The sequence below is a fragment of the Mus caroli genome, unplaced genomic scaffold (genome assembly GCF_978045245.1).
Source record: "Mus caroli unplaced genomic scaffold, Mus_caroli_1 scaffold_18, whole genome shotgun sequence".
Taxonomy (NCBI): domain Eukaryota; kingdom Metazoa; phylum Chordata; class Mammalia; order Rodentia; family Muridae; genus Mus; species Mus caroli.
This window is the reverse complement of record NW_028227273.1, coordinates 68,969,447-68,995,773: the sequence shown is the minus strand read 5'-3', so window position 1 is coordinate 68,995,773 and position 26,327 is coordinate 68,969,447. Positions and strand designations below refer to the sequence as shown.

Sequence of the window (26,327 nt, the reverse complement as noted above, 5' to 3'; positions counted from 1 at the left end):
TCATTGTTTTGCATGTGTGTCTGTACACCATATACATGCTCAGTGCCCATAGAGGCCAGAGGAGGCTGTTGAGTTTCATGAAACTGGAGTTGTGAGCCACCAAATGGGTACTAGGAGTTGAACCCAAGTTCTCTGGAAGAGCAGCCAGTGCCTGTTGAGCCATCTCCACAGCCCCCTGTTGTTTCTCTTATCTGTTTTTTAGATCTTGGTTAGGTTTGTTTGTTTGTTTGGGGTTTTTCCCCACCTTGTTTTTTTTGTTTGTTTGTTTGTTTTGTTTGCTTTTTTGTTTGTTTTTTTGTTTTTGGAAGAGGGTGGTGGGGGAGGTTGGCTTATTTTGACTGTTTTGTTTTGAGACAAGGTCTCATGTGCCACGTTGGCCTGGAACTTGCAACATAGCCAAGGCTGACCTTGAACTCCTAATCCTCCTACCTTAGTTTATTAAATTCTGGGATTACAGATATAAGCCAGAATGCCCTCGATGTATAAGACTTATAAGAATCCATGAACCCAAGAGAATGCTGAACTTGCCATACAGACAGATACTCCTCTAAGTTGGAGAACTCACTGTATCCTGTAACAGTAGCTGTGAATTCTGTGAGTTGCATGGGCCTGAGCCAGCTTGAGCCAAGTTGACAAATAGCCACTTCCTATATAGTTTAAAAACAGATAGGTCTTACTCACAGTTCGGGAGGCAGAAAGTCCCACTCAGGCTGCAGCCAATTCAGGTGTTTCTAGGGGTTGGTTTGTTTGTTTGTTTGTTTTACATTGTTTTGTTTTGTTTTTCAAGACAGGGTTTCTCTATGTAGCCCTGGCTGTCCTGAAACTTTCTCAGTAGACCAGGCTGGCCTTGAACTCAGAGATCCACCTGCCTCTGCCTCCTAAATGCTAGGACTAAAGGAGTGCGCCACCACAGCCTGGCACAGGTCAGTTCTTGTTGAGAAACTGCTTTCTGGATTACGTCGAGTGACCTCTCTGTGTCCCTGTATGGAGTCTAGAGAGGAAGAGGAAGAGAACACATGAGCTTGAGGGAGAATGTGAGCATAAGTTTGCTGCAGTATCTGGTTCTAAGTTCTGAGTCCACCATCCTCCCTTAATTACCTGCTAAAGGCCCTCTCTGCACATGCCGTCAGTCACAGAGGTAGTTGGTGCTTCCGCATACGAATGGGATGGGGAGGATATACCATTAGTTCATAGCACCTTGCCTCAGGTACCTGACTCGCTCCTTACTGATTGTCAGACTCTGGGAAAGTCTGGTTTCTGCACAAAGTAAGGATGGGAGACCTTCCCTAAGAGCACAATCAGGATAGAACAAAGAGCTTGCCTGGAATGCACTCGGAATGCCCACGATCCAGTAGGCTGGAGGTCACTGTGTGTAAGTGCTGCTTGCCTATATAGCTTTTTAAAAATCCTTTTAGAATTTTTATTTTATTTTATTTTATTTTATTTTTTATTATATTTTTTGGTTTTTTGAGACTGGGTTTCTCTGTGTAGCCCTGGCTGTCCTGGAACTCACTCTGTAGACCAGGCTGGCCTTGAACTCAGAAATCTGCCTGCCTCTGCCTCCCAAGTGCTGGAATTAAAGGCGTGCGCCACCACTGCCCAGCTGGAATTTTTATTGTATGTGTATGGGTGTTTTGCCTGCATGGATGTCTGTGTACCATGAGTGTACCCAGTGCCCACTGGGGCCGGAAGAGGTTGTTGGTTCCCCTGGGACTGGAAATACAGGCAGTTGTGAACAGCCATGTGGATGCTGAGAATCAAATCCTGGTCTCTGGAAGAGCAGTCAGTGCTCTTAACCACTGAGCCATCTCTCCAGACCAACCCTGCAGTTAGTCTTGCTACTTTGTGGGTCCTTTTTCCTACCCTTTATCCCCCCTGTTTCATCCCCTAACACTAGATTGGAGAGAATCAAGGATAGAGAAGAGAGAGAAATTAGGAAAATCCCTGAATCTGATTTCTTTCCTTTTGTTTTTTCTTTGGCCACATCTACTAACGAACTACAACCAGATTTCCTAAATGACTGACAACCACCCACCCTGTTTACTGGGGTGATAGCATTTTTTATACCCTCTGAAAAGTTCCCAGAATCCCAAAGGTCACACAATTACAGAGATTGTCTGTAGTTGGTCAAACCATGCCTCTGCGGAAGTACAAGGCAAATCATATTCAGCTGCTGTGGACAATCCAAAGCAGCCCCAGATCCCACCCCTGGCATTAAAATGAAAGCACATTCTTATAATGTTTCTGTGTTTTCTGAAGAAACCAAAATTCCATAATTATCCCTTAAAACTCAGGCCAGCTCTCCATTCCCACTCTGCCTGTGTGGCTGCCCCTCGTGAGTCTCAGTGATGGCACTGAAGACCAGATGCCAGGCTAACACAGTTCCATCAGGCATCTCAGAGAGAGCTGGCTGCTTCTTTCAAGTTGTCTTTTTTCTCAAACAGGTAAAGTTGAGTGGGAAGACAGGCTGCCGGGCAGATATCACTTTGATAGAGGGCAGCCTTCTCGTGACAGCTATTGGGGAGCCTGTGCTCAGGTGAGAAATTGTTCTCGAATACAGATTCCTGGACAATCCTGTCAGGAACAGACTCTTTTTTTTTTTTTAATTATATGTAAGTACACTGTAGCTGTCTTCAGATGTACCAGAAGAGGGCATCAGATCTCATTACAGGTGGTTGTGAGCCACCATGTGGTTGCTGGGATTTGAACTTCGGACCTTCGGAAGAGCAGTCGGGTGCTCTTACCTACTGAGCCATCTCACCAGCCCCCAGGAACAGACTCTTTTAATCTTGACACAGAATATGCATATAGTGATGAATTCTCATATTAGACAAGTCTATGCAACTCAACAGTGGAGGCCCCAGGACTCCTCACCTACTCTGGCTGTCCCTCCCACCTCCCCTATGCCTTCAGCAGGGTGGCCATGATATATACTGCCCTCTCAATCGCTTGGCCTGATTTGGAAGAAGTTTGGTTTTGATATAGGTCTTGTTGCTGCTGTTTATGCTGGTGTCCAGCAGTGCTCCCGCCTTTGCCTCTCAAGTAACCAGGACTACAGGTATACCCTGCCAAACCTAGTTCTGTGTGATTTCTTAAGAGTGCCATAGAGGGCTGACGAGATGGCTCAGCTGGTAAGAGCACTGACTGTTCTTCCGGAGGTCCCGAGTTCAAATCCCAGAAACCACATGGTGGCTCACAACCACCCGTAATGAGATCTGACGCCCTCTTGCTGGAGTGAGTGAGGCCAACCGGAGCAGAGGTCCTAAAAATTCAATTCCCAACAACCACATGAAGGCTCACAACCATCTGTACAGCTACAGTGTACTCACATACATAAAATAAATAAATCTTTTTTAAAAAAAGGAGTGGCATAGATTCAGGCATTTTGATTTCTTTTTGGCTACTCAGTTCAGCATAATGCTCATTGTTGCCATATGTAGCTGGGACTCCAATGTTCTCTTCCCCTAAGCCATGTAAACTATCCTTTAGTAACAGTATAGCATCAAGTTCCTTTTTGTATTAGGAGTCTATAGAGCACGGCTCTGTGTTTTCTCAGGCTTGGTATGGCCCTCAGATCAGAGGAGAATGCTAATATAATCCTTCACAGCCCTTCCCCTCTTTATATTGCAGGTTCTGGGACTTAGAACGGGGAGAGAATTACATACTGAGTCTACAGGAGAAGTTTGGCTTTGAAAAGGGAGAGAGTATGAACTGTGTGTGTTTCTGTAAAGCCAAAGGTAAGATATTTGGTCTGACATGAAAAGAATAGAAACTACTTCAAGCACTATATCAAGAAAAAAAGTTATAGAGGAATGTAGAACCTTTTCAAAAATGAAAACTGGTTATTGTGGCACAGACCTTTAATCCTAGTGCACAGAAGGCAGAGGCAGGTGGATCTCTGTGAGTTCAAGGCCAGCCTGGTCTATGTTTTAAGTTCCAGGACAGCAAAGGCTACAAAGTAAAATACTATTTAAAAGGAAGGAAGGAAGGCAGGGAGGGAGGGAGGGAGGGAGGGAGGGAGGAAGGAAGGAAGGAAGAAAGGAAGGAAGGAAGGAAGGAAGGAAGGAAGGAAGGAGAGAAGGAAGGAGAAAAGAAAGATGCCAGGTGGTGGTAGTATGCACCTCTGAGCTTTCTAGGCAGAGGGAGGGAGATCTCTGTGTTCAAGGCCAGCCTGGTCTACAGAAGGAGTTTCAGGACAGCCAGGGCTACACAGAGAGACCCTGTCTCGAAACAAAGAAAAGAGTGACACTGGCATTATATACATTGATGCCTTTCCTTCCTGGGGTGCTATGGGTCATGTTTGTGCAACAGTAGAAGTATACAAATGCCGACTCCATGGACAGGAAGTTAGGAGATGAACCAGAGCGTCACTGAGCACCCAGCACTAGTGGGGCAGATTGCAAACTGAACACGGCATTCACCATCACCTTTTAAATCATTCTCAACGCGACTGACACGTGCTTTTTTTTCCCTCTAGGTCTCCTAGCAGCGGGTACCCATAAAGGACGAGTAGCTATGTGGAAAAAAGTGCCAAGCTTTCCAAATGGCCGTGGGGCGGAGGGCAAGGACATGTGGGCCCTTCAGACCCCTACTGAGCTTGAAGGGAACATCACACAGATAAAGGTACTGTATACAGCTCTGTATCACATCTGACGCACGCTGTCCACTGTACCAAACGGAGAACATTATTAGCTTGGAACATAGTCTTATCCGTTACTCAGTGTAGATCAGAAAAATGACACCAACAAGAAATTATACAGATACATAATGCCAGTACTTAGGAGCCTGAGCCGTGAAGTTCTTGAGTTCAAGAAAGACCAGCCTGGGTTATATGATAAGACCCTGTCTCAAAAGGAAAAGAAAAGAATAAATTTTAAATGTCCTCTAATTTCAGTAATTTCAGTATTGCGGGTAAGGGATGGTGGATGTATTTTAATATCTGTCAATCTATTTACCAATTCCTCTGTCTCTACATGTGTGTGTGTGTGTGTGTGTATTCATATATAAATACATGTAAAACAGCTTTATCAAGATATCAGTTACATACCCAGTAGTTTTAGTATGTTCACAGAGTTTTGCCAGCCTTCACCACAAATTTTTTTTCCTTACAATAAACTTTAAAACCCTTTAATTACCCCGAAAAGAAATCCATCCCCCTCCTCTGCTTTCCCTCTCCTGCCTTCCATGCCAGTGACACACACTGTGACTAGATTTGTCTGCTCTGGACATTTCATAAAAAATGAGGCACACAGCTAGGTATAGTGGCTCACGCCTTTAACCCCAGCACTTAGGAGGCAGAGGCAGGTGGATCTCTGAGTTCCAAGACAGCCAGGGCTGTGAAGAGAGACTTTGTCTCAAAAAACTAGATGGAGGGAGGAGGGAGGGAAGGAGGGAGGAGGGAGGAAGGGAGGGAGGGTAGGTAGATAGATAGATAGATAGATAGATAGATAGATAGATAGATAGATAGATAGAGGCATATAATACGCAGGTTTTGTAACCTCTTTGCTGGCCTCCTGCTGCTTGCATCAGTGTCCTTTCTGGTTGAGTATACTGTTGTATGGGCAGAGCAGGGTTTTTCTGTTACTCGGCTGATTGGTGATTGGAGTTGGTAAGAATGAAGCTGCTCTGAACCTGTGTGTATAGGTTTTATACATGTGCTTCGTTTCTTGGGAGCGTTTTGTTGTTAATTTGTTACTTTGTTGGCATTCTGTCTGAAGTCACCACAACTTCCAGTATTCCAGTAGGATGCTTATGGGAATGAGCAGGTTGGTAGCAGCCTCTGTGGAGTCCTGCTGAGTCCAGCATCACCTGGATCCCTCTTCTTTGGCTGCATTCTGATCCTTTACATGGCTCTTAATTATTCATTGAAAACTGAACGTGTCAGATAGACTTGAAGCTAGGAAACTAACATTTCTCACCAGAAGAAGAAAGCTGGGTAATTTAATGATATAAATTTTCTATAAATTCATAGAGAATAATATATATGAATTTGTTATAATCAAAATGACAGATTTCTAGCAGATGCCCTGGAGTTAGAGGAGACCTTGGATAGAACAGCCACAAAGGTGTCTGCCTGCCAGTCCACAATTCACATCTATCAGTATTTTAAAATTTTTCTACTAACGTACATATTTTACCTTTTGAAAGTTTTTAAGTTGTTTCTTAAATAACAAGAAGTGGCGGTGGACCCTCACGGGGCATTTATATACTTGCTGCCTGTGTCCCTCCTGCTCTGTTTATACATCTGATTCTCCCTACATGGTACTTCATGAAGTGGGGCTCCAGGAAGAACCTTCTGGCAGTGAGCAGCACCGAGTCTGTGTCCATCCTCAGTGAGCAAGCCATGTCGTCACACTTCCACCAGCAAGTAGCTGCCGTGCAGATCTCCCCGAGCCTAGTCAACGTGTCTTTCCTGTCCACGGGGGGCACACACAGCCTGCGCACCGACATGCACATCAGTGGAGTGTTTGCCACCAAGGTGACTACCGAGGGTGCCTGTGGCTGTTAGATAGGGTCTGCTATGTAAGCAGAGCTGCCTTCTGGGGCATTGGTGGGGACTTGGAGGCAGCTTAATCCATTCTCATTACCACCCTGGATCACCATCCTAAGTGTCCATGTGTGTCACATTTATAAAGAAATACTAAAAGCACACAAGCATTTTAGGTCTAAGCTGTATCCACAGAAGACTCAGTGACCTGAAATCAGGCTGGCAGCAATGGCAAGCCTCAGTGACGCAGGAAGAAGGCAGGCTTTGGAAACATGCAGGGCCTGGGGTCTGTAGCATATTCTTCCTTACCTCTGCTTTTGGATGTCCATGTTCATTTAGGATGCTGTGGCTGTCTGGAATGGAAAGCAGGTGGCGATCTTTGAACCCTCAGGATCCACCTTAAGGAATGCAGGTTAGAATCTCTTCACGCCCAGAGAGGGCGCCACTGTTCCTCTGTCCTGTGAGTCCCTGTGAGTCCCAAAGAGCAAGGATGCACTCTTTGGGACTCTTCAGTTATCTCAAGGCTGACTAGTGCAGCAGGTGCTAAGATGTCTGGTGTGGTGTGTGCTGTCAGCCTCCCTGACGGATGGACACTGCTCCTCAGCACCTTTGGTGGGGCACAGACGCTTCCAGAGTTGCTCACAGTGTGACTGCTGCTTATCAGGCATGTTGTCCTCGATGCTGAGCTCCTGGGAACCCCTTCAACCAGGGCAAGAGAAGTAAGGCTGATCGGCAGAGTGGGCATGTTAAATCTCCCAGAGCAGGCCTCGGGCCCTGGAGCCTCCATAGTTCCCTGTGTTCTGAGCACATGTTCCTTCGTGTCTCTCTCTTCTTTTTTTTTTTTTTTATATTATATTTTCATGTTTCTTCACGTTACATTTTTAGTGTTTGTCCTAGCTTTTTCCTTCTTATCCTGGAAGTCGGTACAAGACTCAGGTAAGGTGGTCTCATGGAGTTACCATAAGGACCAGGCCGACTAGGGATTCCATCCAGGACTGGTACCACCACGCTGCTGCAGCTTCAGTACTCATCTTTCATTTCAGGGACATTCCTGTGTGAAACATCAGTGCTAGCCATGCATGAGGAAAGCATTTACACCGTGGAGCCAAACCGACTCCAAGTCCGGACCTGGCAGGTAAGTGACTGTTGACAGTGTGATGATAAAGTTACAGCCACATTGAAAATGCGGCTCACTGCAAAATACGGGCTCCGGGGTAGCCTACCCATCTATGGCTGTGACCTCTGAAAGAGGGAGGCTGAGTTAGAGCCTTTTTTCAGGGAGAAGGTCCGTTTCCCTGGACCTTGACTGTTAGATAGGAGGAAATGCGTGTCAGTTCACCATACAACCGGAAGGCTCCGTGCTGTCAGCTTGGATGACATTTCTGGATGAGCCGAATGAAGCCAGGATAGGAGCATCTTCTACACCGTACAGCAGTTCAGTGCTGGCCTCTTACAGTGTGGCCTCAGCACAGCCTCTGTGTCAGACATCGTCCCTGTTCACACCGACTGTGCCTAGCTAGAGCCTAGGACTGACGTGATACTGACCTGCTGTGGCTGCTGCAGCACATTTCCACAAAACAGTGGCATAATGGAACAGAAGGGGTTTTCTCTCACAGTTCTGGTAATCAAATCCTGAATCTAGGTTGGTCAGAGCTTTGGAAAGCTTTTCCAGGAGCTGGTGGTACTGTCAGCCATGGTGTCGTGGGCTCACAGAGGTTTCCCTGGATGTGTTCTTCACATGTTAGCTCCCGGATCACATTTCCTGTCTTCTCTTCTTGTTCTCACAAGTGCTGGGTTTTGTTCCTAGCACCCACATGGCGGCTCACAACCATCCTCAGCTCCAGTTCCAGGGGATCAGCTACTCGCTTCCAGGGCATGTATGTGGTACGCAGATAGACATGTGATTCATACATGCATAACACAAATCTTTTAAAAAACTAGCACACTTTCACTAGAGTACATAGTTGAGGGGTGGGCTGTGTGCTTAGCATGAAGAGGGACCTGGGTTTCATCCAGAACACAGAAGACAAAATTGCTTGTCAGTGGTTCTAGGACTCATTCTAACTCAGAATGATTTCATCTGAAAGTCTTACTGCTGGGAGTATGGATTAGTGCAGTGTCTAGATTGGACAGAGCCCTGAGGTGCAGCCCCAGAACTATAAAGTAAAGAAAGCTTTGATTTACTTATGTCTGCAAAGACCCTTGCATGCAGGGCTTCAGGAAAAGAGATCTTTTGGGAGGCAACTCAATTATGTGAGGCAACATTTTATGACAAGATTGAGAGTCTGTCTATAGTTTTATGTATCGAGTGTGTGTGTGTGTAAGAGAAAGAGAGACAGAGACAGAGAGACAGAGAGAGATGGGGTGGGGAGGGACAAAAGGAGAACTGTGTGTACACACATTCACGTTGTACATGTGGGGTCAGAGGACAACATCAGGTATTCATCTTCTGGCTCCTTCAACTTTTTATGTGAGACAGGGTCTCTCATTGACCTGGAACTTCACCACATGTGCCAGGCTAGCTGACCCACAAGCTTCCAAGCATCTGCCTGCCTCAGCCTCCTGTCCCACCATCACTAGGATTCAGGGACATGCCATTATGCCTGACTTTATGTCATCTCCCCAGCCCTGGAGTGGCTTTTCTCTCATACATCACGTGTAGACTGCAGCCTCCCCTCCTCCCAGACTCCCTCCCCCACTTCTCTCCAAGATTCACATGCTGCTCTATTTCCCTTCAGTGGTCTTTATGTGGGACTTTGAGTTGTTTCTTGGGACAGCATGTGCCTCACTGGAATTGCCACATCCGTGATCTTGTCCCTCACATGCCGCTCATCCAGGCCCTGGCATGATGCTGTTACTTCTGGGTGACAGGCAGTGAGTGCCAGACAGTAATCAATGCCAGGGTGAAGACTGAAGTGAGGAGGGATGGGAAGAACCTGGTGTGTGGACATTAGCTAATGAGGAAGCAGTACATGGCCTTACACCCTCCTGAAAAGAAGGAATGGGCGCTAGTCTAGAACATAACATGCCATGGTTTTCTGTAGCCTGTAGGTCCAGGAGAGCAGAGAGGCTAGATGGCAGGATGTCTAGATCCAGAGCCAGTGTCTCTTTCCTGCCTGTGCTGTCTCTCATTCTCTGACATTTGCACTCTGGATTTAGCAGTCTTGAATGGGATGTCAGCTGTGGATGTAGAGATGAGAGAGGGTGAAGTGATAACTTGTGGTTGGTTTCTTTGGAAAGTCAGTTATGTCAAATGATGTTTTGTTGGGGCACACAGGGAAGAGGATGTTTTGCTGTAGAAGACACATAAAAAGACACACGATGTTTAGAAGAAATATAAATATAACCCAGCAGGCAATGGACCATGCTGGATGGCATTGGTACACCTTGCCATTCCATATTGGTCATTGTTTGTCATGACTTCATAAAAAGAAATGCACCAAAAAACGTCTGGAGGTTTATTGCTGCTTCTGGGGACTCAAGCTGATTGGCACAGTGAAGTAGATATGTTTCTAGATATGTTGGCTGATACAGATTCACATGGAGTTTTGCTAAGTAGACCAATGTGGTGGTTTACTGACACAAGACCCCTGGGAGGACACATGATGTTTGGAGGGAATATAAATAGAACCCAGTCAGTGATTGCGAGCTTGCATAGATAGCTTTGCAACACCTCATTAGTCTTGAGTCTTCTTTTCATTGAGAGCAGCACAGGCAGAAAACTTCTCCTGGTGCCCCTGCTCATCCTAGTCACTCCTGCTGACTCGTGCCGATTGGGCGGAGGCCTGGCTGTTTCTGCTGGGCCGTGCCATCACTGCTGATTCCTGTTTGCTATCCTGAGACTACTGAACTGGACTGCTCGTATCCTGACAATTGGAGATTGAAATCTCCCCCAACTACTGCTACTACTTCCAAATAACATACAGCAGAGCCTCGAGGCTTCTTCTATATCAAGCTGCTGTTGATTCATGCAAACTAAACTGCTGATTTCCTGACAACGCAGATTGGATTTGCTCCAGAGAACTATTTCTAAGCAGGTCCACTTCCCCCATATCCTAATAACCTTTCCTTTCCTCTGCCTCTGGTAGGCGTTAGGCTAAAAGGGAGGTTGAAACATTTAAAAACCCTTATTAAAAAGTAGGTTTTGAAAAATCAAAACCTACAAGAGGGGGACTGTTCTTCATGACAGATTACGGGAAGGCTGTACCAGAGCAGCGAAAGGACTTGCAGGTTTTGGCTATACAAGAATTGGAAACGGGGCTGGTGAGATGGCTCAGTGGGTAAGAGCACCCGACTGCTCTTCCAAAGGTCCAGAGTTCTAATCCCAGCAACCACATGGTGGCTCACAACCATCCGTAACGAGATCTGACTCCCTCTTCTGGAGTGTCTGAAGACAGCTACAGTGTACTTACATATAATAAATAAATAAATCTTAAAAAAAAAAAAAAAGAATTGGAAACAGAACTAAGGAGCCTGCCTATAGGACCAGCAACTGTCGTGGAATTGGGTCCTCCCCGGAACCCTTCCTTTGGTTTTTGTTTTGGGTGCAGTGTTTGGATACAACCCAATCCTCATGTATACACTGTACACTAAGCCACACTACCAGCTTGTCTGCCATTTTAATGTCATAGACATCATGTGTGCTGGTTGTGACCAGTGAGGAAATGCTAGTGGTCTCTCTCACATTCCCAGCGAACATCTGGCATGTCCTTGTGGACCCTTCTCTCTCCTCAGGAGGCAGACATGTGTGGCTCTTATTATCTGGCTCGGCAATGAGGTGACTTCAGATACTTCCTTTCCATTTTCTGCACCATTACCTTTAGGGAGGATTACAGTATGTGTTGTATATGGTCAGGGCTGAAGCCAGAGCCCTGGCTAGAATGGAATGAGGCAGGAGCTTGTTGTGCTGATGTTGGTGTCAGCAGGAGTAGGGTAGACTTTGGCTTGCCTCTTGCGGCTCTGTTGATTCTCATTAGAATATAGCTTCTCAAGAAAAACAAACCTGGTGGTGGTGCCCACTATGGAGCTTAGTGGAGTCTGAGACCCATGGAGGCTTCAAAGGGCGGCACAGTGGCAGGAAAGGAGTCTGCAGGGCCTGAAGTATCTCCAAAGCCACTAACGAGGGAAGAGGCAAGTCTTATGGGAAGATGCTTTTAAAAAATGGATTCACGAAGTTAGAAAGATGGTGGGACATAGTCACAAGAGGTAAAGAGTGGGGAAGCTGTACCCTCCGCTGCCCAGTCTCAGCCAGCAGGCTGCAAGCACAAAGGTCATGCCAGAACTGAAAACACAGATGAAAGGTGTGTGAAGGCCTAGAGCCCCCAGAGAATTAGGGCATGACTGACGAGGACCAGCCTTGGGCTCACTGGTCGGCCCCTAGCATGGAGCTGCCAAGGCTGCTTCCTGTACTGCTTGCCCTGTTAGAAGATAGAAAGCACAGAGCAACAGCATTGCCTGAAATCTGGGCACCACAGTTCTGCCCAGCTACAGGCCCTGAGGATCGGGTGGTTTGCAACAGCCTGGAGCTCCCTAAGAAACATCATTACTGCATAGGGCTGGCCCACGGCCCCAAAACATGGGGTCACAGTGACTGTAGCTTGTGCTGCTTGCCCTGCTGGTAGATGGAGAGTGGGGGCAGGAGCCGTGCTGCCCACAGGCTCTGAGCACAAAGGTTGAGCCCAGCAAGCCTCAGAATGGCAGACATCTGGGACAGGGAGGTAGGTGTGCAACAGCCTGGAGCTTAGCAGATTTAGCCTGAACATGCTGCCCAGCTGCACAGTCGCCCTGGTTCTGAGCAATGACAGGATGTCTGAGATGAAAAACGGTTCACTTTCTGCATTGGACTCCTGGAAAGATCCCTACGGTTCTTCCTTCCCCTGGAGGCCACACTGGTATCACTGATCCACTACCCTGGACCCTAGTGAAGCCAAGGTTCAGGTGGATATCTGGGGTCCTGTTAATATCTGTGGCTCACATTGCCACCACAGGACAGTTGAATGTCATGGTCTGTGTTGCCACTGTAGACCATCTGAGGTCCGTGGCACGTGCTGATGCCAAAGGCCGTGATCTGTGCTCACGCTGACTGTGAAGGGCAAAGAAGCTACTTTTGCAGTGGTGTTGATACCTGCAGACTCACAGTTGAGAAGGAGATATGGAAACAGTTGAGAAGGAGATATGGAAGGCTTCTGTGACAACGCCCAACCCCCGACCCAAAAAAGTAACAGCCTAGACAGAAAGCCATCGAAGAGAACTCTTGAAACTGTGCTAAAGATGCTGAAGTGTAGCTCTCCACACTGACAGCTTCTAACAGGTCCACGTGGGGAGGGACGCAGTTTCCTTAAGGGGCTGGCCACTGGGAGATAGACCATGCTCCAGTGTATGGGCAACACAAATTGGACTCGGTTTTGTTTTCTCCCCTTTTGGGTTTTGTTTTTTTTTGTTTGTTTGTTTTGTTTTGTTTTGTTTTGTTGAGACAAGGGTTTCTCTGTGTATCCTGACCGTCCTGAAACTCAATCTGTAGATCAGGCTAGCCTCAAACTCACAGACATTCTTCTGCCTCGGTCTACTGAGTGCTAGGATTAAAGGTGTGCACCCCCACTGCTTGGCCCTTCTCGTTTTTTTCCGGGAATGGTAGGAGGTCACAAGGGTTGGGGGTGGCAGAGCTGGGGAGACTGGGAAGTGAGCGTGATCGGGGTGCATGATGAGAAATTCCCAAATAATCACTAAAAGTATTATGTAATAAAAAGAATAGAACTTGTGTGGTTGTGTAGTGAGAGTGTCAGGGAGTTGGTGGAGGATGGGAAAAGCCTGGGAGGTTTAATCGGGAGAGGCTCGAGGGCCGCTTCTGACAGTGAGGGGGAGAGAGAAGTAGAGTCCTCCCACATCCTGAGTCCCGGCTAAGTGTGTGTGGTACCTGAGAAGTGGAAACTGTGGAAACAGAACAGGTATTGGTAAACTTGACCTGGAGACATCTGCCCACCCTCAATACAACGCTCCACCGCTCACTGCTGACTACCAGACTCAAAGATCCAGACACAGAGTCATTTAACTGCTCAGTACGTGTTCTCTCCTTTTCTGGGCTCTCTGATAGCTGGCTTCTTCCTGGTTCACCTCATTTTTAAGCATTGCCCCTAGAAGAGACATTAATTCCATAGGCATTTTATTGAGATGTAAAATACAGGAAGTATGACTGTGTTGTAAGTGTGGATGGTCTTCCACGAGTGGCATATGTCCAGGATGTGACAACCATCCTGGCAGAGGTACTCTCCCATCTCACTACCCAGAAGGCCATGCACCTAACATCGGCCACATGAGGAATATCATTGCCCACCCAGACCAACTCACAGGGACGGAGGTCGCCATCTGTCTACCTTGCTGCAGTCCACCATCCTGTGTGTGACCACGGAGCACTTCTTAGCTGAGGGGCCTGTGCATCTTTGATCCTTGCCCCGAGGCCTGTGGCACCGAGACTGTGCGGAAGGGAGACCTGTCTCCCTATGGATCCAGCCCTGGTCTAACGCATGCCAACCCCTCAGCAATCACTACTGTTTGCGTGAACGTTGTTCCGGAGAGAAAGGGGGCACCGCACCACAGACGTGCATGGCTAACTTGTTCTTCTTTCCCCAGGGAACTGTCAAACAACTTCTGCTATTCTCTGAGACCGAGGGGAGCCCCTGCTTGCTGGATGTCTGTGGGACTTTCCTGGTTGCAGGGACAGATTTAGCTCATTTCAAAAGTTTTGATCTTTCCAGAAGGTACAGTTTCCTTCCACACTCAAGTATCAGATGCTGTTTCGTTTTTTAAGTTATGGGGCAATTTAGTAGACAGGAAATTGGAACAATGTCTTATCTCACATGACACCTTTTTTTTTTTTTTTTTGTAATTTACAAGAGACCTTTTATTGGTTCTAAAATGAACCTCCTTTTCCCTGGACTAGGGGGTTAAGTGCACAGGTGAGAAGAGGTGAGCTGAACAGAACACTCTAAGGCCAGGGTCTCAGCAGTCAGAGAAGCTCATGTCTGTGACCAGCAGGAAGGTGCCAAGAGGGCGCTGATGTCATTCTTCCTCCTCCTGTCCTCACACAGGGAAGCAAAAGTGCACTGCAGCTGCAAGAACCTGGCCCAGCTGGTCCCTGATGTGGGGAGCATCACTTCTCTGAGATGCAATGCAAATGGGAACAAGATCAGCATCCTCCTCAGCAAGGTAAGGCCAACATCCCTGCCGGCCTTCTGATCCATATGAAGGACCTCCGAGGATACGGGCTGTGCCTGGGCCCTGGCAGGACCTGACAGACATAGCTGTTTATTCTGTCTCCTCATTAAGTCTTTTAGGTCTTTATGTCTAGCCTTCTCTCTAGCCCCTCCTTGCTTCAGATCCTTCCTCGGTTTCTGCCTTCTATCAGCTCTCTCCTGCCTGCTTCCATCTTGGGACACACACAGTCTGTTCTTTTATGTGTGTGTTTGGAGGGTGGGGGGTGGAAGACAGGGAGGATTGTTGTTAATTCAAGACAGGGTTTGTCTGTGTAGCCCTGGCTGTCCTGGAACTCACTCTGTAGACCAGGCCGGCCTCAAACTTGGAGATCTGCCTGCCCTTGCCTCCTGAGTGCTGGGATTAAAGGCGTGCACCACCACCCCTGACCCATTCTCTGTTCATATGTGCTCACCTGCACACACTTTCCATATTTCCTGCCCTTCTTGGTTTTCCTCGGAATCAGCGGTATCTTCTTTAGCTCTTTGTCATTTTCTTGCTTGTCTTCTTCATCACCTAGCCAACATCACAAGACAAGACCACTCGCATGCCTTTAATCCCAGCACTTGGGAGGCAGAGGCAGGCGGATTTCTGAGTTCGAGGCCAGCCTGGTCTACAGAGTGAGTTCCAGGACAGCCAGGGCTACACAGAGAAACCCTGTCTCAAAAAACAAAAAAAAAAGGAGGAGGAGGAAGAGGAGGAAGAGGAGAAGGGGGAGGAGGAGGGGGGAGGGGGAGGAGGGAGTAGTAGGCATGCTAAGACAACAGCAAAAATGTCATTGTCACTTGTACTTTGGTGTCCCACTGACCCTGACCCTAACGGCAGCTTGGCTGGAACGGGGAGGACAAGTGGAAGTTGATAAAGTAATACAAAAGAAAGTAAGGACACAAAGTGGCGGCAGTGTGAGACCCATAGTGGAGAGTCCTCCAGACCTGGGCAGGGGAAGCTGGGACAGTGATAAGAGAATATCCATGACCCATAGAAACCCTGTGTGCAGAGGCTGGAGCCATGACTCAAAGGTTAGGACCACTTGTTGCAGAGGACCTGGGTTCTGTTCCAGCACCCACCTACTGGTTCACAATCATCCTTAACTCAAACGCCAGGGGATCTGACGGCCTCTTCTGACCTCTGTGGGCACCAGACATACATGTGCTGCACAGACATACATAGACATAGAATCAAGTAGTCAGTCAGTAAGGGCAGACAGAATCCCCTGGGCAGCTCTGCAGCAGCTGAGCCCAGACAACCTAGAGCAGCTGAACCTGAACCCAAGATCCAGTTGTTTTCTTTCACTTCCATGGCCACTTACCAAGCACTCTGATGAGGTACAAGATCCATGCAGTTTTCAGAGATAGCATAAAAGAATCCTCAGCTGGGCCCTTGTCACTGCCTGTGCTGCCTCCCGGGACTTGGGCCAGTGTGTCTCCACCTCCTTCTTCCTCTACACAGCATTACTAGAGCAGTTACAGGCTCCGTGTGCCCTTGGGGATGCTGACATTTCTTTATCTTAAAATAGGGTCCCTAAACACTTGAGACAAGAGCCCGTGTAACATAAAGTCAACGCTTTAAGTGGGGGACCCAGTGGCACTTGGCACATTTGCAGTATAGTACAGCTGCCGCTCTGGCTGCTTCTAAGAATCTTCGCTCCTGTCACCCTCAAGCCTGCTCACTGCCTCTGGGTTTTCTTGTTCTGGACATGTCATGAACTGTGTGGCCTTGTGAGTCTGGCTTCTCTCCCCCATGCCACGTTTCAGGGCTCACTCCCATTGCAGCATGTGTCTGAGTTGGTTTGGGCGGACACGTTTTCTCCACTGATCTGTCCACCCTCACCCAGTAACTCCCACAGCTTGCGCTCCCGAACGGTGCTTCTGTGAATTTAGGATGGAAGCAGCACCTCAGATACTGCTCACGACTGTGAGCAGCCAGGCTCTCTGTGCTCAGGACTTGTGTCAGCTGCCAAATGGGAGCGATCATGGCCTCTCTCTTTGTCAAGTTTGTTGCACGTGTACCCAGTTGTAGGAATGATGCTCTTGCCATAAATCCAGATTCCCTTTGAGTCCCTTGGTTAATTTACCTCCAGGCTGAGCGTGGCAGCCTATGCCTTAAGTTCTGGCACTCAGGAGACAGGGCCAAGCAGATCTCTGTGAGTCAAGACCAGCCAAGTCTAAGTCATCCAGTGCTACACAGTGACACTCTATTTTTCCTTTCTTGTTTTAAATCTCCAGTCAAAACTGAGAGCAGCTCACAACTTTATAGACTTTGTTCTAAGTTTTCTAAAATTCCAAAGTAGTAACTAAGAAGCCATTTCAGTGGGCTTGAATAGTAAAGGATTAAGTTATTGTTCTGGGGGTGTGCCATTTACTGGCAGCCAAGGTGGCTCAGCTGCATGCAGTGTCGGTCCCATGGGCACACTTTGTAAGGCAGCCACCACTCCTGTGCCATTGTGTCTTCTCTTTCTTAGGTCGACAACAGCCCTGATTCCAAAATCTACATCTATGATGTTGAAATGGACACAGTGAATGTCTTCAACTTCACGACTGGACAGATTGGACAGATACAGATTCTGCCCTTTAATGAGCCGCCGACTAATGAGTAAGATTATAGTTGGGAGGATTTTGGTGAAGACAGCACGTGCCGACTGTCCAACTTACTAAGCTATATTTTGAATTTCAGAGTCTCCCAGAAGTTACTAAGTAGAAAAACAAAATGGTAAAACCAAGGTGTGAGCCGCTGAAGCAGATTTAAGCTCTTGGCCTCTCTCTGTTCCAGAGTTGAGACTATGGAACTGGCTTGGTAGAATCTCATGAAGTATAGAGCTGCTCTCCCCAAACATCTCCAGAAATGTCTCAGAGCAGAGTGGCCTCAGCCCTACCAGCAACTCTGACAGGAAAGAGGCGCTTGCCTTTGTAGAGAATGTGTTTCTGGAGAAAATAAGAAATGTCTTTTTATTGGAGGGGGTTGATGTAACATGTAAATGCAGTTTCTGCTACAGAAAGTGTGTTCTTGGGACTTGAAACACTTACAGAACTTGGCTCCCATCTGTATTTAATTCTATGTGGCTTGGGTCAGGTGCGAGGTGTGCCTGCAGTTTAGTCAGTGCAGAACACAGATGACATGGGAGCCCCCAGGCTTGCCTTGGCGCTCTCGGAGCTCATGAGGAGCTGAGGGGTGGGCACGTGTCGGGCTGCTTTCCTGATTCATTTTTCTGTACTGTTATGCTGCTGTTGCTGTTTGTGTTGTTTGATGGACTGATGCTGAGGATGCCTCTCAGAGCGTGGTGTGTGCTGAGCAAGAGCCCTGGCCCTGAGTTACAGCCCAATCCCAGTCGGACTTCAATAGCTCTGACAGGTCCCTCCTTCCTGGTTCAGATCTTCCTGCATAGCATATCCTGAATTCTTCCTGTCTCTCCCTGAGTCCTGCCCACCCTTCTTTGGAGCCTCCTTTCATCTGATTGGTCTTCCTCTCATCTCTGCTGATGCCTTATCCTCAACAGTTCTTTCTTTTCTTTCCTACTAAGAGAGCCACTGGTCTCCTGCTTCAGAATGTGGGTGCCCCTCAGACTGACAGAGCCCCAGCCCAGTCCGGAGCTACGAATCTGAGACTGACCTTTTCTTCATCCCCCTGCCTTCCTTATCTGATGAAATGTCTTCTGATTCTCCACTCTGCCTGATTTTCATGATTTCTCTTTCAAGAACAGGCAACATCCTCTGTCTGTTCCAGCTCTCTGGCCAGACTCCTCATAGTACAAAGGGCACAGCTTATAGGCCCTCGGTATGACACATCCTAAATTCTGTGCGTGTCACATCAGTTACGCAGAGAGCTCAGCAGGCCATGGCCTGTGGGCACACCACCAGTGCTGCTGCTGGTGGCATCTGTGAGAGATCTGTGTTTCTTGTAGGAGTGGGTCCTGTATAACCGGGTTACAAGAGCCACTGAGCCCCAGCACTACCATCACACACACCCTGGGTTTGCTGCGCTCCTGTCAGGGTGGCCAGGGTAGCATGACCACCTCCCTTTCCTCAGATTCTGCCTTTTGCATGTGATTATCCTGCCTTCATCTCCCAGATGGCCGAGACTAATGGCGTGTGCCACCATGCTCATTTCCTGTTGAGATCGCCAGTCTTTGCCACCTGGTTCATTGAGCTCCTTGGATTCCCCCATGCTAGTCTTCAGGAACCCTTTCTCCCCATTTCTCAAAGTCTGCAAGGATGTGTTCCAATAGAATGTGTGGTAGTAAGTGGCCCAGAGAGGCTTCGAAGGCCATACACTTGCCAACAGTGTCGTCACCTGCTGGCATTGACTGACAGCAGCGGGTATGGGTGGCCACAGTGGTAGAAGTGCTCTTCTCTGAGTTGGGGCTGGGTTTTCCTTCTGTTTCAGGACACGTTCCTTTATGGACGAGAGCCTAGCAGGTTACACGCCGGTGAACCATTTCTGGGATCAGAGTGAGCCCAGGCTCTTTGTGTGCGAGGCCTTGCAGGAGGCCCCTGGAGCCCAGCCACAGGCTGTAGACAAGCAGCCCCATGTAGAGGAGGGCACATGCCACAAGGTACCTACTGCTTTGCTATGTTACCTGTTTAGACATATATGGTCACCATTTGCCAGATAGTATCTTCCTGGCATAGCTTATGGGATAGTTATTGGGAAAATTCATTCATGAATAAGATCATTGTGCCACCAAGGTCATTTCCATAAACCCGTGCCTTGCAGTCCTAACGTGAGCCAGTTTTTTTTGTCCTCCAAATATTGATTTCTAGATTTTCTTTTTTTTTTTAAAGATTTCTTTATTTAATATTATACATACGTACACTGTAGCTGTCTTCAGACACACCAGAAGAGGGCATCAAATCTCATTGCGGGTGGTTGTGAGCCATCATATGGCTGCTGGGATTTGAACTCAGGACCTTCAGAAGAACAGTCAGTGCTCTTACCCACTGAGCCATCTCACCAGCCCCTAGATTTTTTTTTGTTTTTGTTTTTTGTTTTTTGTTTTTCGAGACAGGGTTTCTCTGTATAGCCCTGGCTGTCCTGGAACTCACTTTGTAGACCAGGCTGACCTTGAACTCAGAGATCCACCTGCCTCTGCCTCCCGAGTGCTGGGATTAAAGGCGTGCGCCACCATGCCCGGCACCCCTAGATTTTCGTAACTGTTCCATATTGCTCCTTCTCTGTGGGCAGAGCACTTTAGAGAGAGGCAGTACAGAGTGAGCTTACTGTGTTAGCACATGCGGAGGTTGGGTCTGAGATGCAGCCTTAGTCCTCAGTCACTGCTCATCAGCCTGGCCTCCGCCACTGCCTCCGCCCTCCCTACTGCCTACCGTCCTGTAGGCGTCAACCTCCATGAAGATGTGCTCTTGCTTCTGGAGCAGTACACTCTGAGGGACTGAGGCTCTGATACTCTGCTAGGCTTATGTTTTACAAGATGTCAGCTGTGCCTAAAAAGTCCAGCAGTCTGTGTGCCTCTATAACCTACCTTCCTCTCAGAGAAGTTTGCACAGCAGAACTCCCAAGTAAGTCACCACAGGGAAGCTCACCCTGTTGTTTAAGGACTGACTCACTTTTCTGATGGAGGCCTTCTCCTCAGCATGGGGAGTCTGCCCTGAGACCATCTAAAATCAGTCAGTGCCCTAAGAAGATCAAATGCCAGAGTGGTAAAATAGATCAGAGTGGTTTCTGAATCCCTGGGATGAAGGAAACACTGCCAGACTGTACACCCTGAGAAGGACTTGAGAAAAAACTGGGAAATTCTGTTGTTGCGTGTAAACCAGAGTGGCCCTGCCCTGTGTCTTCCAGGAAGCCGTGTTGATTCTCTCCTTCTTTGCTTCTGAAGAACATGGCTTTCTGCTCCATGACAGCTTCCCCCGGCCTTCAACCTACCAGAGCCTTCTGGGCATGGAAGTGCCTCACTATTACTTCACAAAAAAGGTGGGAATGCCTGGGCCTGCGCTATTCTGTCCTCACCCCTCCCTGGTGGGTTCTTTCATGTGTCTCTAGCACACTTGAAGTGTGACTGGCCCTTCCCTCTTGGCTTTCCTTCTAAAGACAAACTTTAAGCCTTTGTCATTTCCTTGTATTCTAGCTGGATTTTTTTTTAGAATAAATATCCCTATGTTCTTCTTGAGGAATTTAAAATTACAGATGATTCAAATCTCCCTGGTCTTAGCCCAGAGGCGCTCAGGTGTGGCCGCTGCGGTCACTACTCAGGTTTCTGCACCTAGATGGAAACGAGGCCCATGCACGTCTTTATACGTTTTTGAAGGAGAAGGGTTAGCAGACACTAGCACACATTCTACGAGCCAGAGGTCCTTTTGGACTGTGGTTCTAAACTGACACATTGCATGGACCGAGGCCATTTTTACCAACTGCTAGGTCTTTGGTTTGGCCTCTAGTGCCACCTGAGAGGTGACTGCAGGAGACAGCTGCTGCTGCTTTCTCTTTCCTGCCTTATTTCAGTGCTGAGAGTCAAACTCAAGCCCTCAAACACACTGAGCTACACCCCACAACCTGAGGGACTTTTACCACATAGGACCTAGTGCCTGTGGGATCAACATCAGGCTGCCAGGCCGGAAGCTATTGGTGAGCTCCACACTGGTCTACAAGCTTCTGTTGGGCTTTGACCCCCTGAACTGAAGTACATTCTGAAAAAAATGTACATATTATCCATGTCACTTCTCTTGCATTGGCATTCCTGAAAAGTTGGTGGGAGGGGACCGATCCTGTCAGCCTTTACCGAGGTGCTTCTGGGTTTCCTCATGTGGCGATGTTAACAACAGCCTTTAAAATGCACCCTGCACTGTTCTCACTGTCTGAAATGAACCTTTCTATCTTGTTAAAAATGACTTAACTGTATGTATATGTGTCTACATGTGAGTGTGTGCACATGAGGAATGCAGGTGCCCTGGAGGCCAGAGGCGGTACAGGCGGTGGTGAGTCCCCTGGGTGATGGGAACTGAACTGCAATTCTCTGCGAGAGCAGTGCATACTGCGAACTGCTTAGCCACGTCTCTAACCTCCTCTCCTCTCCCCCCCCCCCACTTCCTCACAAAGTTTTATCTATGTGAGCTAGGGTGGCCTTGAACTCACAGTAGTCCTGCCTCAGCCTCTGGAGTGCTGAGATTGCTAGGACTTCAGATGTTTCCAACTGTGGCTTGGCCCCAGGGAGACAGAGTAAAAACCCAGACCTATGCAGTCCCCTCCACACAGTGATAAGCCAGTGAAACTACGGTGTGGACAGCTAGGCAGTCACAAAAGGTACAAGCCGCACTCGGCTCTTCCCGAGCTGCGAGTCTCTTTAAAGGAACTGGTGTGGAGAATGGTGTGGAGGTGGTTGCTGCCCCTCGACTCGTGACCATTTACTGGTCAGCCTCTAGTTTTAGATCTGCAAACGTGCATATATAATGACTCACACGATTTAAATAAAGACGAATCCAAGACAGTAGGTTCCGGTTCCCCAAGTTAGCATATGCAGCAGTATCTGACCGCCGCCAGACGTTGGTGTCTGAGCAGATTGTATATTACACTTCCATGCGACTTAAAAAGGGAGGATGTCTGTGAGAGCTGAGGAGGTGTTCATGTGTAGTTCTGTGTTGTTCTAGGAGTCCTTTCTCCCCATCATTGCAGGTATCCCTAATTGCTTATTTTAAAATAGAATTCTTCCACTATACTGACACTTTCCTGCCATTTTTCATTCTCGTTTTGTGTTCTTTGATTTAATTTCCCTGTGACCTGAAAACAGAGTTTTGAAAGCTCTTTTGAGTGCTTTCTGTTGAATTTTCTAAGTTAATTTCACATTCTGCATTTCTGTTTCGTCCACACATTTATGCATGCTTTCTTTTTTTTCTGCTCCCTCTCTGTGCCTGCATTCATAGTTGTTATTCCACAGAAGAGGTGTCTATGATGCAGTCGTAAGTATGAGGCCCCAGGCGTGGCTTGTCACCTTGGTTTTGTCATGTCCCTGAGATGCCTTTCTTCTCATTGTGTTGTGTGTGCCAACCCTGCTCACCTGGTAGTAAATTTCCCTAGGTGAGGGCTTTTGGTTTGGTCCCGGAGCCATGTGACTTAGTGAACTTTGACAAGAGCCCATCAGTTCTTAGCCCATCTGGTGTGTACCTGTGGCATGTGAAGCCATTGCATATGACCTCCAGATGCAGGAAGTGCTTGATCCACCTATGTCTGTAGGAAAGATAGTATCATTAGTTTGCCCTGCAGAGTGCTGCCAAGGATCAGCCCGAAGGTATGTGTTTCTGTAAATGCTGCTCTTTCTCTCTTTGCCGACCCTCCGTTCTTCAGTCTCCTTTTCCACAGGTTGTCAGTGCCCACAAATCCCACAATGCTATGGGACAGTCCAGTATTCTTAGTTCCAAGCACCCTCATCATGTGACTGGCAGGTTGTTCCAGTCTACTGTGACATAGGATAAACAGTCTCTGCCTCTCATCCAAATACCATAAGATCTAAGCCCTGTTTAGCTCCCAGATGAGACAAGTTCAGATGTGAGCAGTGTGGCCATAGAAAACAGTTCCTCACAGATCAGTGACAAGGAGCTAAAATAAGAAGCTTGGTGCATAAGCAAGGGATTCCGAGGCTCCCCAGGGTGCGCACAAGTAAACTCGGCTCTCATTAGCGCCACACCAGGGATAATGGTGCTGTTACCAGTGTGAAGGACAGCATCCAGCATGATGCACAATTAGCCAAACTCTTCTGTCACCTAGTTGGTATTTGTGTGTGTGTGTGTGTATGTGTGTGTAACTCAAACTGTCATCAGCAGAACCTTTACTTATGCCCTATGCTATATCTAGAAGGGTTTTCCAGCTACAACAAGGCATGATAAATTCCACCAGATTTTCAGAGTCCAGGTCAAATGTTGGTTCCTCCTGGGGCCTTCTCACTGGGCCTGCCAGGTGGGCTCAGAACGGGGAGTGAGGGTAAATGTTCATGACATCTGAGCTGAGGAGGGAGGTGGTTTAGGCCACCACTTGGATAGTCACGTGACAAATATGTGCTAGAGTGTGTATACATAACAAGTGGTCTGCAGGGAGAAGGAAGTGCCAGCGCTGGAGAGCAGCACCGATACAGAGGCTGAGAGCAGAAGGCGAGCCGTGGCGGGGCAGTGGGCTCCTCAGGTTCAACAAAGACAGGCTGCTCGTCTCTACTTTAAGAGATGCGTGTGTCTGACCTTATTTACGTCACTTAAACTGGTAAAGGTCTCTATGGTGAGTGAACGCTAGGAGATGGAGATCGAAAGAGTTATTTTTAATGGGAGACTCTGATATTACTCAATTAGAGGCTGACAAACAAGCTTATACCTGGACAGCCCTTGTTCACCTGAAATCGAGGACCCAAAGCTCTGATCGTTTCAGTGACTGTAAAGGTTTCTCAGGCCCCTGTGGGAAGGAACCATTTGGCCTATGCATACATGTGTGCATCCCTGCGTATAGATTTCCCAGTAGTTGTTAGAATGTTGGGAGGTAAGACTGAGTGCAGGCATTAGCTTTACATACTGTTTAACAAGCATATGGGGCCTTTGTCTTCCAGCCTGGAGAAGCAGACAAAGAAGACAGGATGGATTCTGGGTACTACCACATCCCTCAGATGGTAGCCAAGAGGCCCCTACGAGACTTTGTGGGGCTGGAGGACTGTGACAAGTCTACTCGGGATGCCATGCTCAACTTCAGCTTCTTTGTCACCATTGGAGACATGGATGAAGCTTTCAAATCTATCAAACTCATCAAGAGGTAAGGAGGTCCCTCACTCGAGTGTCAAAGGTTTTATGCATCCTCCCTAGAGCCTTCAGCCTTTTTAATGCCTTCTTTTTCAAAAAGCTTTTTTAGATTTATTTTATATGTATAAGTATTTTACTTGCATATGTATATGTATATGCACCACATGTGTGCCCAGTGCCTAAGTCAGAGGGCATCTGATGCCCAAGAGCTGCAGTCACTGATGATAGTGAGCCATCTTGTGGGTACAGGTCTTCCGCTAGAACAACAGTGCTCTCAATCACTAGGCCATCTTTCCAGACCCTTTTATGCCTTCTTTGTCAATTTCATTTTAGGATGACAGCCTTTCTATGATCATATTACAATGTTTAACTGTGTTTCTACTCAGTGAAATGCCCATCAGACCCAAGGACATGGGACATACCTAGTACACTGTGTATTGGGTGCAGCAGGAAAGCCTGATGCCTGGATCTGTGGTGCCGGGGGCCTTTAGCTGTCCCCTCATTATTTCCTTCATTTTAAAGTGTTCAGAATACTCTGGTCAAAAGTTCTGCAGGTACTGAATGTTGCTCAAAAGTGTTAGTAAACAGAACTATCACTGAAATGTGGCTACATGTATGACAGCAGTGACAATGACCTAGATGTGCTGACTTGTCCTTACAACCCAACACTTAGAAGGCTGAAGTAGAAAGATTGCTGTAAGTTTGAATCCAGCCTGGACTGTGTAGTGAGTTCCAGGCCAGTCTGCGACGCAGAGTGCGACCTCGTCTTAAAACACCAATCAGCACAGGCCGTCGGCAAGTACTTTCCCCCTCCTGAGACAATTCAGAAAAATCATAGCGCAAGTATTTGACAGATTTTCATTTAAAAGAATAAGATAAAATATGGGAGGGTTATACTATGAGAAAGGAAAGGCTGGCAGGCAAAGTCATGCAGGCCTTGAGGCAGGCGGGTCTCTGTGAGTCTGAGTTCAGCCTGGTCTACATCGTGAGTCTCAGAACAGTCAGAGCTGTTTACTACAACTGTTTATTATAATTGGGAGGATTTTTTTCACACACTGGCCATGTAGACCATGTAGCTTGGAAGTGACCAGCAAGGCCACCCTTTCCTGGATCACTTTCATTTACTGTGGGCATGGTCACAACCTAAAGCATCTATCTGCATGGCCACTTTTAACCCTTTAATGTACTTCATAGAGATGCACACACAATACTAATGTATTCCGGCACATACATAGTATTAGTGTATAACTAGAAATAAAAATGTCTTAGAGGAAGAGACAAGTGGGATGACGGTGTGGCTAAATCTGTGTGCTATACCATGGACATGAGCCTCCTAGTTTCTAAGTGTGCTGAGTATGTTGCGTGCGTATGGCCAATCTGTAAACGCTCATATGTCATTATCAGTGTCTCTGTGTGTTTAAGGCACCAATCTGTTTCACTGTTTATTCTGTCTAAAGACAAAACCTTGGCCTAGGACGGGCTTCAGAATTTAAGCTGATCAACATGAGGCACTAGAAGGCTGAAAGTAACAAAGTTTGGCATTTACTAGGAGAGGGAGCCAGAGAGGGGATGTCACAGGCCTTCATCTTCTTCTTGCTGCATATGCCAGCAGTGATTCCTGCCTCCTGGTGGTCACGATCAAGCAGTGCTGTGTCCCAAGGGCCCATCTAGCAAGGGTGTACCAGGAGCTCCGTCACAGACGTGGCCCTGTAGCCCTGTTAACCCCACAGGTACAGACTTTCTATGCCTCCTGGGGAGCCCAGGTTGCGGGCTCCAGCCTGTCTGAAAGCACCGAGGCCTCTGGAGGTATCCGTTGTCCTGTCGCACCCTGGCTGGAGAAGGCTTTTCTGAGAAAAGCTAGTGGGCTTCATCCT

The 26,327-nt window shown here is 47.6% G+C and overlaps 1 protein-coding gene across 1 annotated transcript in view; it reads left to right on the top strand.

Annotated features, from left to right (window-relative positions):
- Window positions 1-26,327, top strand: part of Ift140 (intraflagellar transport 140) — an 86,133-nt gene that overhangs the window by 14,706 nt on the left and 45,100 nt on the right. The window contains exons 7-18 of the mRNA XM_021186052.2: window positions 2,445-2,536; window positions 3,631-3,737; window positions 4,478-4,623; window positions 6,275-6,478; window positions 6,827-6,899; window positions 7,531-7,622; window positions 14,114-14,241; window positions 14,572-14,689; window positions 17,196-17,326; window positions 19,115-19,283; window positions 20,528-20,659; window positions 24,267-24,466. Coding sequence (XP_021041711.1) covers window positions 2,445-2,536; window positions 3,631-3,737; window positions 4,478-4,623; window positions 6,275-6,478; window positions 6,827-6,899; window positions 7,531-7,622; window positions 14,114-14,241; window positions 14,572-14,689; window positions 17,196-17,326; window positions 19,115-19,283; window positions 20,528-20,659; window positions 24,267-24,466 — 1,592 coding nt within the window. The remainder of the gene's footprint in view (window positions 1-2,444; window positions 2,537-3,630; window positions 3,738-4,477; window positions 4,624-6,274; window positions 6,479-6,826; window positions 6,900-7,530; window positions 7,623-14,113; window positions 14,242-14,571; window positions 14,690-17,195; window positions 17,327-19,114; window positions 19,284-20,527; window positions 20,660-24,266; window positions 24,467-26,327) is intronic.